Source organism: Apodemus sylvaticus, chromosome 10 (assembly GCF_947179515.1).
Source record: "Apodemus sylvaticus chromosome 10, mApoSyl1.1, whole genome shotgun sequence".
NCBI classification, from domain to species: Eukaryota; Metazoa; Chordata; class Mammalia; order Rodentia; family Muridae; genus Apodemus; species Apodemus sylvaticus.
Genome location: NC_067481.1, coordinates 46,176,454 through 46,190,996, shown reverse-complemented (window position 1 = coordinate 46,190,996; position 14,543 = coordinate 46,176,454). Strand labels below are relative to the sequence as shown.

General features: G+C 36.3%; 1 protein-coding gene across 5 annotated transcripts in view; it reads right to left on the bottom strand.

Moving 5' to 3' along the window:
* The window catches only part of Taok1 (TAO kinase 1), an 80,249-nt gene that overhangs the window by 27,191 nt on the left and 38,515 nt on the right, over positions 1–14,543 (bottom strand). For 4 of the 5 annotated variants that reach the window (XM_052197620.1, XM_052197619.1, XM_052197616.1 and 1 more), the window contains 6 exons: positions 14,009–14,100; positions 7,832–7,925; positions 6,397–6,478; positions 4,087–4,254; positions 3,564–3,767; positions 156–290 (listed from right to left, as the gene is read on the bottom strand). In XM_052197620.1, coding sequence (XP_052053580.1) covers positions 156–290; positions 3,564–3,767; positions 4,087–4,254; positions 6,397–6,478; positions 7,832–7,925; positions 14,009–14,100 — 775 coding nt within the window. Of the gene's footprint in view, positions 1–155; positions 291–3,563; positions 3,768–4,086; positions 4,255–6,396; positions 6,479–7,831; positions 7,926–14,008; positions 14,101–14,543 lie in introns of those variants that run through there. The other variant, XM_052197621.1, reaches the window with a different exon arrangement.

Genomic DNA, 14,543 nt, shown 5'->3' with positions numbered 1-14,543 from the left:
TGTGAATAGATATCTTGCTTTCTTCTAACAGGGAACTTGAATGTTGACTGTTTTGCAAAATAAACTTCAAACACGAAAGAAAGAAGGTTAAATGTATTTGAGTTCATACTACCAATGTAACAACGATACTACTTTTGAAACAGGGTAATACATACCAGTGATGCTGTTCGTATAGTTGCAAAGTGTTCTCTATTACGATAATGTGATTTGTGACGAGACACTTGAGGTGGAGACTGTGGATCTGATGCTCTTGTTCTAAGATCTCCTTCTTCTTGGTAATTTTCCTCCTCCTTAAGACAGAAACAGAGGAAATATTATGTCTTTTCAAGGAAAAGACTAAAGACAATTTTAATAACCAATCAAAAAAAACCCCAACAAACTCACAATTCAACAAAGTAGAAAGAGAAACTAAAAATATTGATTCTTTGATTCTTTCAACACAAGTAGTTAGCTGAAATTATTTCCAGAGTATATGAAATAGTATAAATTCAACATAGAAAATATACCCACCTATCCTCCCCACATCTATACACATATTTAAAAATAATAAAAGAGGAACACAAAAAGCTTTAATATATCTTAAAAGCAAAATAGGACAACATGTAATGAATGTTTAAAATGGTAATAAAAAATTAAAGTCAAGTTTTATAAGCAGTACAGGATAATATTTTGTTCCTGTTTTGTGTGTTTTCTCTGTTTTGATTATAGATGTGTACTTATAATATTTCTACAATTTTTTAAAAAGATGAGAAAGCTATAGAAATGAAAGAAAATTAATGTAATTGTTACTGGGTGTGATAGCTTTTTTTATGATGTCTCAGCATTCAGAAGCTGAGACAGCATTGCCATTACTGTGAAGCCAATCTTGACTAGATGAAGACCATGTCTCAAAAGAAAAGAAAAAAATTAAGTGGAAATTTTATATAAAAATGATATTATGGTTTAACAGGTTTGTGGATCTGTTAAAATATGTTAAGGCTGAGCATGGTAATATATACTTTTATTCCTAGAACATGGGAGGCAGAGGCAGGCAGATCTGAGTTCAAGGCTAATCGGGTCTACACAGTGAGTTCCAGGCTAGCAAAAGCCTTGCCTTTAAAACAAACAAACAAAAAAACAATATTTTTTCCTTTAGCTATTTTAATTGCCAATAGCTACATTTTGAACATTATACATCTATCACCACGTTATATCACCTCAAACTGTAGCTACTTTTATCAATTAGCAGTATCCTCTATTCTATCATCTACTCAGATCATGGTAATTTTCGTTCTTAACCACTGAGCCAGTAGCTAAGTATTTACATTTCATTATGAAATATTCATTCATTTGTGCCTGGATAATGCCTCTGAGTTTTTTGTTTTTTGGGGATTTTTTTTTTTTTTTGAGAAAAGTTTTACTACATAACTCAAACTTGCCTGGAATTTATATCGCCTGTTTTATCCTTCTAAGTGGCAAGGATTACACACATTGCAGATTCTATTATATAACTTTATTTCTATTTACAGGTAAATAATACATCCATTAGATGTATGTGGTGATTTGAATATGACCCCCATAGGCTCACAGGGAGTGGCCTTATTGGGAGGTATGGCCTTGTTGGAGTAGGTGTGTCAGTCACCAGGGATGGGTTTTGGGGTTTCACAAACTCAAGCCAGGCCCAGTGCTGCTCTCTCTTCCTGCTCAGCTGCCTATCAGGATATAGAACTCTCAGCTACCTCCCCAGCACCAGGTCTGCTTGCATGTTGCCATGATCGCCACCATGATAATGTTAATATCTGAACTGTAAAGCAGCCCCAATAATAAAATTTTGTCCTTTTTAAGAATTGCCTTGGTTGAGCCGGGCATGGTGGCACATGCCTGTAATCCCAGCACCTGGGAGGCAGAGGCAGGTGGATTTCTGAGTTCGAGACCAGCCTGGTCTACAGAGTGAGTTCCAGGACAGCCAGAGCTATACAGAGAAACCCTGTGGGGGGGAGGGGGGAAGAAAAAAGAAAAACATTGCCTTGGCCATGTGCCTCTTCACAGCAATAAACCCTTGACTAAGATGTATGTATGGGTGTACACACACACACACACACACACACACTCTATAATTTCTTTATCCACTCGTGTTGATAGGTATATGCTTGGTCCCATCTTATAATAACTGTGCTTAGTAACTTCTAGATAATACTACCATAATACTACCAGTTGAAGAATCAAAAAGATTATTCTCAAATGCAGAGGCAGGAGGACTGCTATAAATTTAAGAACAGTCTTCTTTTTATTTAATTCTATTGTTGATAACTGAATCCAAGATGACCAGCCTGTTTTGAATTGAACCCAAGTTCATTGTATGCTACTCTCTTAAAGTGTCTTCTATTAAACTGTCTTCCTGAGAAAATTAAGGTATTTATACTCAAAATTGCAAAGGAGGATTGGGGAGATCCAACTGCTCAACATAGGACCTTTATATGTATAAAAATATGAACTCATATGACACAAGCAAAAAATGTTTGCAGAGAATGTAGCAAATGCTCACTTTCACTAAACCCTAAATTTTCAAATGTATTGTTTTATTTTAAATATAAAAGTGGATATGACAGGGGCTGGAGAAATAGCTGGCTCAACAGTTAAGAACACTGACTGCTTTTCAAGAAGTCCTGAGTTCAATTCCCAGCAACTACATGGTGACTCACAAACATATATCATGGAATGTGATGTCCTCTTCTGGTGTGTCTGAAGATAGTTACAGTTTACTCATATACATAAAATAAATAATTTTTTTTTAAAAAGGGGGATACTATAAAAGTTGCTTCTGGCTCAATAGTCATATCAACTCTCTCATTTTCTAATTACAACTGCTCATAATTTTCATGTACATATTTTTCTAATTTTCAATATTCTAATAACAGGTTATGTGATGTTTTTATATTTTTATTCTTCTTAAAATAGTTTCAAATCTCTTAATATTTCAAAACAGCAATTTCCAAAATTTAGGTAATAGATTAACACTTCAGACTGCTGCTATGGAAAGCAAAAGTAATCTAAAGTTTTTTCTTTTTAGTGAGAAAGAACGAAGGGGGCACAAGCAAGCGAGAGCACCTGTGCACACACACAACTATTTGTACATTTTGAATGCAGATGTCCATGGAGTTCAGAAGAGGGCATTCTATCCCTTGAACCTGGGATTATACATAGGTGTGACACAACCTGTGAGTGACATAGCAGCTTATTATGAATCCTGGGGAAAAAAATATCAGGTCCTCTGGAAAATAACAAATGTCCTTAAACACCGAGCACACCCAAACTGGCTGTTTTGGTTTTTATGGTGTTAGTGGGATGGTGGTAGTAAACAGGGTCTTATGTGGCCCAGGAAGGCCAAAAATTCATTATGTAAATGAGGGAACCCTTGAAACCCCGATCCTTCCAAGTGCTGACATTCAGGAATACACCTCCACACCCAGATTCCAAAGTTTTAAAATTCACAGACAAATCTTTTTAATTAATCATCGAAGAAAATGATTGGTCAAAGTTGAGTCTTTGGCTTTTTTCTCCCCAAGAGAAATAAAAACACTCACAGGTTTTAAGTGGATAACAGAACTGTTAGACATTACTGTATGGTCTCCCTCCATCATGTCTAGCTCACTCTTGTCATCCGATGCATCTGGAAGACTATTAACACTGCTGCTTTGGCTGCTGGCACTGATAGACATACTGGGGATAGACTGATTACTTCCAACACTATTCACTGTTCCTGTCCGGCCAACACCATGATCTTGCTCCTAAGGAAAAAGAAAAATAGATTAAAGTATCAAAATCTTTTCTCAACTAAGATTAAAGTAGAAGAGAAACCTGACACATATAAACTGGTTTCTTTAGTAAAAGACTTCTGGTAGCCTTTACTGCACAATATAAAGGAGTTAGATAGAAGTATATAATAACAAGATTAAAGACCTTTGTCTGTAACTAGAATTTTAAAGAATCAATGATAAGAGCAAAGTAGATTGAAACCAGTGACATAAAAAGTATTCTTTGCTGGGCAAGTATTGTTAGAAATCAATAAAATTAAACTCAAAATCGGTGTCACTTTGAGGTATATACCTCCTCTTCTTCCTGTGCTTCTACCGCTGGCCCATTATGTGCCTCTTGGAAAAGGAGTTTCTTCATCTTTCGATACTGCAGATTGTCCAACTCTCTTACTGCATCCTTTGTCCTTTGAATAAGATCTATTAACACTGTTTCAGGGCGCTCTCGAAGAACAAACATGTGCTACAAGGACAGAAAAAAAATAGGTTATTTTCCCCCTAATCAGTTCAAATATATTCCTTTCTCATAACCTATAGTTATGATATAGATTCATACAATCTATAGCTATCCAATTTTATTACATCTATGACCTTTGATACTTAGCAATAATTTCCACACTCAACTTGTGCCTAAATATTCTTGAATAAAATCCTCACCAGGATTTTTAGTTGGCCAGTGAAAATACAGTTGAAATTATCAAAGCATATAAATACTAAAAAAAAAATCCACTACTGATTATAAGCTATGCTTGATTTAAGTAGGAAAACTTACCGACAATGAATAAATAACTAGAACTTAGACATTATGGGTTTTTTTTTCTTGAGGTGAGGTTTCACTATGACAGCCAATGCTAATTTTGAATTTGTAATCCTCCTTGTGCTGAAATATAGGTATAAACAGTCATGCCCAGACTATTAAAATGTGTTGATAATGTGGGAGTGTTCAGTTTGTTAGGTTTTTATTTCTGAGACCATAGGTAAGCTTTCCCCCTGGAACTAAAAAGGAGCTATTGAGTTTCTATATACAGTGACTGCAAGTAATATTATCAAATGTATATATGATGTAGGTATGTGTATGCCCATATACACATGTTGTAGGTTTAATTTAGCTGATAATGATTAATTAAAATTTTTTACCTGCTTTAGAATTCTAAAAGATTAAAATTAGTTTATGAATCTTGTTGAAAAAATTCCTGACTAGAGTCAAATTCTCATTACTGCTTAATCAATGTTTTTAATTATTTTTTTATCTGTATTTACTGACAATGTATTTTGCCTACATGTATCTTATGCAGCATGTGCATGAAGTACCCTTTAAGGCCAGAAGAGGGGGGCATATGCTGAAAGTAGAAACAACTGTGTGTGGTAGAAATCAAACTTGGGTCCTCTAGAAGAGCAGCCAATGTTCTTGATCAATGAGCCAATTCTTCAGCACATAATCAAGAGATTGAAAAAGAGTTGGGAATGTAGTTCAGTTGGTATTTGTCTAAGATACAAGAAGTCTTATTAAATCTCAGTAGAACACATAGTACTTGGGATATAGAGGCAGAAAGATGAGCAGTTTAGAGATCATTCTTGATTACAAAGCAAAATTTCAAGGCCAACCTGGGATACATGAGATTCCATCTCAAAAACAAAAAGCCTTTAAGAACTACAATAAGTCAGATTTGGTAGTGCACACTTTAAATCCCAACACTGGAGAGGCAGAGACAGGATTTTGGTGAATTCAAGCCAGCATGGTTTATATATCAAGTTCCAGAGAAGTCAAGTCATAGTGACACTTGTGTTAAAAAAAAACCCAGTACATTAAATTTAGTAAAACTAGTATATTAATACCAGTGATAACTAAATGGTTAACACTAAAATGAAACACTTGAGAATATCTAGCTAAAAATATAACCTATATTTTAAATTTTAATATTGTAAATGACATTTGTGTGTGTGTGGTGCATGAGCACATGTGCACACACACAGGACAGAAGACAACCTGTGAGAGCCAGTTCTCTCTTTCTATCATATAGGTTCCAGAGATAGAACACAGGTCTTAAGGCTTAGTGTAAGTGCCTTTATTCACTAAGTTATCTTGTAAATCCTGGTGTTTATAATATTTCATTGCCAAATGAGCTAAAGTTTGGATCCCAGCATCCACAGCATGCTGGAATTACCTACAAATCTAGGAAGATCAGTAGTACTTGCTACCTTTTAGTCTACCTGAGATGCTGCCTCTGAAGAAATAGAAGAATATCATGCTCTTAGTCTCTCGCTTTCTCTCTTCTCAACACTCTCTCTCTCTCTCTCTCTCTCTCTCTCTCTCTCTCTCTCTCTCTCTCTCTCTCTCTCTCTCTCTCTCTTTCTCTCTCTCCTCCCCCGCCCCTTCTCTCTCTGAAGTCAGTCAGTTTTCGCCTTCCACCTTGTGGATTTCAAGGATTCAATGCAGGTTGTGAGGGCTGGCAACAAGTAGCCTCACCTAACTGAGCCATCTCACTGGCCCCAAATTTAGTATTTTAATAAAACCTCTAATATAGTTAACTCTGATTGAGAAGAAAAAAACAACAAACCATTTTAAAATAATTTAAGGGTTAGAAACAAAGTTTTACAAACTGACCTTTAAAAGTTCCTCTGATGTAGGGCGATCTTGAGGGATTTTCTGGAGACAAGAATCTACAAAGTTTCGAAAATAATCAGACCTATTGTAAAGAAAGTATCAAGTGAACATATTGCTATTTCCTTTAAAAACACATCCAAAAAGGCAATTTCTACTCACAGGAGGAAGAATGGAGAAGAAATGATAATGTAATTTCATCTAAAGTAAAATTAAATTATTTAATGCAAAGTTATCTAAAGCAACCAACAATTCTTTAACATTATCCAAAAATACACTTGCATAGATCTTAATTTTAAAACCCTAGGTTGGGAATATAGTGCACTGGCAAGGTGAACAGTTGGTTAGAATTCAAAAAAGGAAAGAAAAGAAGAGTTAAGAGGAAAGCCCAATCAGAGTTCTTCTCTATTCAAATATGGTTTCCCAGTCTCTTCCCCGTCTTTAAGTCTCTTATTATTGACATACTTTGGATTGTTTTCTATAGAGCATGTTTTAGAAAAAAAAATTATTCTCTACATAGTGGGTCTATGATGATGCTCCCAGAAAGTATTAACTAAGGAAGTCAGATGCTGAATGTAGATAGCACCATCCCACGGGCTGGGATCCATAATGAATAAATCAAGTAGTGCTCCAGCATCTATGTCTTTCCAATTCCTCCTTCAAGTCACAATGGAACCAGCTCCCTCACATCCCTACTATCATGCCTTCCCCATCATGGTGGACAGTACACTCAAACTGTGATAAACTCTCCTCTGTCAAATTGCTTTTGTCAGGGAAATTGTTACAGCAATGAGAAAAGTAACTAATTTTTTCAACTCATAACAATTCTAGTTCAAAACTGTTAATCTTTTCTCCACATACTATTTTACATGAGTTTTATCAAATCAATAATTAATATACCAGAAGAAAAATCAGAGCAATATGACTAACATATTTAACAAGATTGATCCCACAGTTTTAAATTACATACTAATTTTTCTTTTTTTTGTTTTTTTTGGATTTGGATTTTTTCAAGACAGGGTTTCTCTGTATAGGCTGTCCTGGATCTCACTCTGTAGAACAGGCTGGCCTCGAACTCAGAAATCCACCTGCCCATGCCTCCCAGAATGCTGGGATTACAGGCGTGCGCCACCACCACCCAAAAATTACATAATAATTTTTAAAGAATTAAAACATTTTACCCATGTCTTATGCAATATAAATAATAATCTATTCTTCAAATAATTACAAGTTACAACAATCTATTCATTTTAGTTACAAAATATTAATGCTTAAAAATGCTATTAAATTAGGAGGATTATCTGTGTTCCTAAAAAGGAAAGGAAAAGTAACCATTCTTTTATTTTTGTAAAATTAAGTCAGTTTGATAATGATCTATTATTGTATCAATATTTACAAAATTTTCAAAACATTAATGATATCTTATGGGAATACTCACCATTCATTAGATTGTAGTGTAGGGGATTCATTTTGGGCTATGTGATATAAGGCACTCATTGCATTCATATTAAATAAAGGAGGCTTCCTCTCGGCTATAAAAGAGAAAATCTTTGTTAAAATGTGAATATATATAAGGACACATAAATGTCGATCAAGGTTTTTTTTAAAAAATTAATTTTATTTTTATGAGTACAATGTAGTTGTCTTCAGACACAACAGAAGAGGGCATCAGATCTCATTACAGATGGTTGTGAGCCACCATGCTGTTGCTGAGAATTGAACTCAGGACCTCTGGAAAAGCAATCAGCACCCTTAACCGCTGAGCCATCTCTCAGGCCCTGTTGATCAAGTTTTTAAGAATATATTTTGAAAACAACATTAAACTTAATAGAAAACTGTAGAAAGACCTCTCTGTTTTTGTGGGTTTTTTTGGGATAGGGTCTCTCTGAGTAGCCCTGCTGTGCTCTTGGAGCTTGCTCTGTGGACCAGGCTGGGCTTCAAACCCTCAAAGGTGCACCTGCCTCTGTTTCAGGTGCTGGGATTAAAGGTGTGGGCTGCTATGCCTGACTATGAAGAGCTTTTCAGTATGAATCAACTGAGAATAAACTACTGCCCTAATGGCCCACCATCCCCAAACACGTCAATATACAAGAGTATTTTCTTAAAAACCACACAATATTATTAAATTATGCCATTTGTGTTAAAGACATCTGATACCAAACCCCATTGTTTTGTTCCAAAGCATAATGCTCTATGTGGGGTTTGTATGTTTTTTGTTTTTGTTTTTTCCTCTTTTGGTTTGGTTTGGTTTTTTGAGACAGGGTTTATCTTTACAGATCTGGCTTTCCTGAACTTGCTCTGTAGACCAGGCTGGCCTTGAACTCAAGAGTTCCACCTGCCTCTGTTTGCCTCTGCCTGCCTCCTGAGTGTTGAGATATTTGGCATGCACTGCTGCCACCACTGCCCAGCTACTATATGTAGCTTTAATCACTTGTGTCTTTGGTTTACTGAGTTCTCAAATTTAGACAAGAAAAAAAAAGTTCATATTTCCATATATTTTAGGGAGGGTGCATGTGGTTATGGACTCCTTTGCAATATGGACCGGTGTCTTCCTGTATTGCCTTCAACCTTATTGTCCTAACACAGGGTTTTTTAATGAACTAGAAATTCAACTATCTGTGGCATGTTCAGGTATTTGCCTGTCTCTACTCTTAGTGCTGGGATAATAGTCATGTGCAGCTATTCCTAGATACTGGAATGGTGGGTCCCATGGATTTGTACTCAGATCATGTTTACAAAGCAAATGCTCTTATCCACAGAGGGATCTTCCCAGGCACTCTGTTATCTTTTATTTTTATTGCTACTTTTAAATTACCTGTTTTTGTCTATATACAAATAGGATATGTATGCAAATGAAAATTGTACTGAAATAAAAATATGTTGGATAACCCAAAAGTAGTATGAGCTCTTAACTGCTATTGGTATTTGGATTTGGTTTTTTCAAGACAGGGTTTCTCTGTGTAGCCCTGGCTGTCCTGGAACTCACTTTGTCCTCAAACTCAGAAATCTGCCTGCCTCTGCCTCCCAAGTGCTAGGATTACAGGCGTGCGCCACCACCGCCCGGCTGGTATCTTACTTTTAATAATCAATACTAATTATTACTTCTCATTCATAGTTCCTCCCTTTGATTTTATTTTTTAGACAAGGTCTCACTCCCCAGCCCAGGCTTATCCTGGAACTCATCATGTATGGCCCACCTGCCCCTAAACCATGGTGATCCACCTACCTTCAGCTTCCTAAACTTTGGAATTATAAATGTAAGCTATCACACCTGGCTTCTTTCACTCCTAATATTAGAGATCTGTATCTTCTTTTTCTAACCTAAATGAAAAGAGATTTATCAATTTTAATGATCTTCATAAAGAATCGGGCTTTTTTATTGCTTAACTGAGTTTCTACTTTAATTTTGTTTATTATTCTGTTTTCTGTTTGAGTTTAGATTATTCCTGTTTCTACTTTCTAAAAGGTAAAAGTCGTGGGGAGATGACTGTGTGAAAGCACCATACCTGATGACCTGAGTTCAATTCCCAAAACTCAAATAAATAGAGAAAGGACTCCCCCAGAGCTATCCTTTGACAGAACAAATGTGTGCAGACAACCATTGGTAGCAGATGGTGTCAGATCCCCTGGTGCTCAAATTACAAATAGTTCTAAGCTGCATGATGTGAGAAAGCTAAGAACTGAGGTCTGGTTCTCAATAAAAGTACCAAGGGCTCTTAAGAGCTAAGTTATCTCTCTGGCCCAATTTCACATATTCTCAATGGACAAAATTAAAGAACACATGCATAAACATAAGAGATATACAAAATACAATTATATTTCTTTCTACATTATTATTGAAAATAATAGGTGGGTGTGGTAGTGGATGGCTTTGATCCCAGCACTCAGGAGACCAAGTCAGGCAGCAAGGTCTACACAGTAAGTAAACTCCAGGATAAAGACTACAGGACACTGTGTCTCAAAAAACAACAAACAAACAAACAACAAAAACCAAAGGAAAAAAATTCAGTATTTCATCTCAAATTCCAATGCCCAACCACAGTTTCTTATTCTAAACAATGATCAGTCTTATTCCTGTCACCTCCTCCCTCCCTTTCTCTTCTTTCCATCTTAGTCTCATTCTGCAGGGCAGGCTTCCCTAGAAATCATGGCACTCCTCTTAGCTCAGCCTCCCAAGTGCTATGACAATAGGCATAACCCAGCATACCAGGCCTTTAATGTTTACTTGATAGGCTGCTTTTAAATGTAAACATGGTATCATTTATGCTGCCACACTCTACCAGTTTTTCATACCATTCCAAACACAGTGAGAATAATTTCTTCTCCTTGTCTGACACCTCAACCAAACCATGAGGAACACCTCTACCTTCCTCTACCATGAGGAACACCTCATTAGGAAAAACTCACCACTTTTATTAGGTTCTATCATTATGCTAGGTTAACCCAAAATATGGATTGACTCTATAGGCACTAACTCTATACTTCCCTACCTTCATTGATCCCAGATAAATCTAAGCCATCTCTAGAAATGAATGCTTTAGTAATTCTACTGGACCTTTTTAATCTCCACACTGGGCTCGTCATCCACTTCTAATTACACACACTGTATTACGGGAACTCACTACTACGACATTCATTTCCCTTTTTTTTTTTTTGGTTTTCGATGCCCTGGCTGTCCTGGAACTCACTCTGTAGACCAAGCTGGCCTCGAGCTCAGAGATCCGCCTGCCTCTGCCTCCCAAGTGCTGGGATTAAAGGCGTGCGCCACCACCGCGCGGCTACATTCATTTCTGACATCCACACTAGGCATTATAGTTGGTTCACTGGCTAGCAGGTATCCATATTCTATCTCACAAAGTACCTAAGACTAGTATAAAAAAAAAATTAAGGATCATTGAAGATACTTGAAATGAATGAAAGAATATCCATTTACATTATTACCAAGGTCTTGAATTTGGCAAATTCAACTGACCTCTAGTATTCTCTTCTGGGTTTTGTAGTACAGAACAGGCTCAAACTTGCTATGAAGCTAAGGATAACTGAATTTCTGATCATCCTAATTCTTAAGTTTTATGGTTCTGGGGAATCGAACCCAGAACTTCATTCTAGGCAGACTTTCTATCTACAGAGCGGTATATCTAGTACTTTAACTGATATTTCTAGTAAACAAACAAAACACCTTTTTTCTTGTGACTGGGCATGGTTATGCATACCTTAAATCCCAGCACTTATGAGGCAGAGGCAGGAAGACCTCTGTGAGTTCCAGGCAAGCCTGGTATACATAATGAGATCCAAAATATTTTTTTAAATTATTTTTAAATGTATTATATCCCTATGTAACACAGAATTATTTACACATCATATGTAAGCCAAATTACAATCCTCCTAAACCTTCTACCCAAACACTGATACTAATATGAGCTATCAAGACTTGTCTTGATCTCAAAAACTAACTATCTATCTATCTATCTATCTATCAATCAATCAATCAATCAATCAATCAATCAATCAGAATCTCATATAGCTCAGTGAGGGTCTAAATCACCATGCAGGTAAGTATGACCCTGAACTCCTGATTCTCTTGAGTAATGAAATTATAAACATATGCTGCCATGCCTGGTTTCTGGTTATCAAACCCAAGGCTTCATGAATTCTAGACAAGTACTCTATCAACCAAATTACACCTCCATCATCTCAAATCCTTTTTGAGTTACTACTTAAATTTCATCTAAACAGAGAACTTATTTAATTATTATTGTTTTTTATAAGGAAGGCTCTCGCTTTGGAGAACTAGTTAGCCTGGAACTTACTCCCACTATGTAGACCAAGCTGGTCTCAAACTCACAGAAATCTGTTCCCAGTGCTGGGATTAATAAAGGCATAGTGCCAAATGCCTGGCCCTTTTTTTTTTTTTTAAAGAGGTCTTATTTCTTATTATCTTGTATGAATGCTTTCCCAAATCCAAACTGAACTGCATATCTATATCACTATGGTTTCACCTGAATTAAGTCTGGTTTACTGTGTTTTTAAAAGAAGGAAACCTGGGCTGGTGAGATGGCTCAGCGGGTAAGAGCACTGGCTGCTCTTCTGAAGGTCCCGAGTTCAAATCCCAGCAACCACATGGTGGCTCACAACCATCTGTAATGGGGTCTGACACCCTCTTCTGGTGTGTTTAAAAAGACAGCTACAGTGTATTTAGATATAATAATAATAAATAAAATTTAAAAAAAAAGAAAGAAAGAAAAGAAAAGAAGGAAACCGTTAAAATTATGCAGCCTGACAACATTTTTCACCTCTCAGGTACACCAGAAATTAAACAAAGGGAAATATGCACGCTGGACATGCATCTGACTAGCTATATGCCTAGTCTTTTGAATTCTGTTTTGGTTTGGGTTTTTTTGGTTTTTAGAGATAGGGTTTCTCCCTCTACATAGCCCTTGATGTACTAGAACTCACTTTGTAGACCAGGTTGGCCTCAAACTCAAAGAACCACCTCCCTCTGCCTCTTAAGTGATGAGATTAAAGGTATGTGAGGTTTTGTTGATTGTTGTTGTTGCAGGTCTTAGTAAATTTCCCAGGCTACTTGAAATTCAGTATATTGTCAAGCAGACCTTCAACGAGGAATCCTCCTGACTCATCCTCTACAGTAACAGGAGTTAAAGCCTATTCAACCAAGGCAAAAATGGACATCTAATTTCTAATCTTTTTGTTTGTTTGTTTGTTTTTGGGATTTGTTTTTTTTTCGAGACAGGGTTTCTCTGTATAGCCCTGGCTGTCCTGGAACTCACTCTGTAGACCAGGCTGGGCTCGAACTCAGAAATCCGCCTGCCTCTGCCTCGCACAGTGCTGGGATTACAGGCGTGCACCACCACTGCCTGGCTTCTAATCTTAAAAGTAAGTAGTAAATAATTCATGATTAAGAAACCTATGGATAATAAAGATGGATTAGGTATATTCTAAGTGTTTAAACATTAACATCAGTCATTGAAATTTAAGACCACGGTGAAAAATTGTTTTAGACCTAATTTAATAGCAAATATATTTAACCTAATACATACTACATTAACTAGCAGACAATCAAAGTAAAACCTTCAAACAATTTATTTTCCCTCTTAAACCTGGGGCTGAAAAGATGGTTAGTGGATGAGAAAACTGGTTGCTCTTATGAAGATCTGAGTTCAATTTCCAGAATTCAAATGGAGGTTCAAATCTGTCTGCAACTACAGCTCCAGGGGATCCAACACCCTCTCTTCTAGTCTCCCTAAACACCAGGCATACATGATACTCAGACATACATGCAGACAAAAAATACCCATATACATATAATAAATAAATTCTTAAAAATTGAGATCTAACATAAAAATCTATTTAACAAATTAATTGAAATAAAATACTGAATCAAAACTTAAGGAAGGTATGATGACATACATTTTTTAATCTTAACTTTTGAAGGCAGCAGCAGGTGAAGCTCTATGAATCTGAGACCAGCCTGGCCTACAGAGCAAGTTTTAGGCCAGCCAAGGCTACACAGTGAGATTCTGTTTTAAAGAAAAAACAAAAAACAAAACAACAACATGAAAAAAGTTAATCCCTAGTAATAAAAACCATTGCTTACCTAATTCAATACATGTTATTCCAAGAGACCATACATCAACTTTGCCATCATATTGTCCTTCATCCATGGCTAAAATTACTTCTGGGGCCATCCTAAAACATACAATAAATATTCAATCAACTTAAAGATTGAGAATTTAAGTTCCATCAACATAAACAACATTGATTTCAACACCAGGCAATATTTATAAACATAAAAATTGTTACAGTAAGAAATAAATTAGAAGTTAGGTATGTGTTTATCAGAAAACATGAGACCCATTCTCCCCATCTGTCATGATCATGTAACAGCATTCCAAAGGGACCATACCAGAGCAGGGTTATACTACAAAATTCTAATATTTCCTTTAAATACTGAATTTTACCATGGGCAACAAACACTGTTAGGTTTTCTTTACCTGAAACTCAAAGGAAGGCACAAGGCCTATCGATAAAATTGAATCCTGACCCTTTAATGTTTCTTTTAGAAATTAGATAGTTGGTGGTGCTGGAGAGATGGCTTAGTGTTAAGAGCACTGACTGCTCTTCCAAAGCTT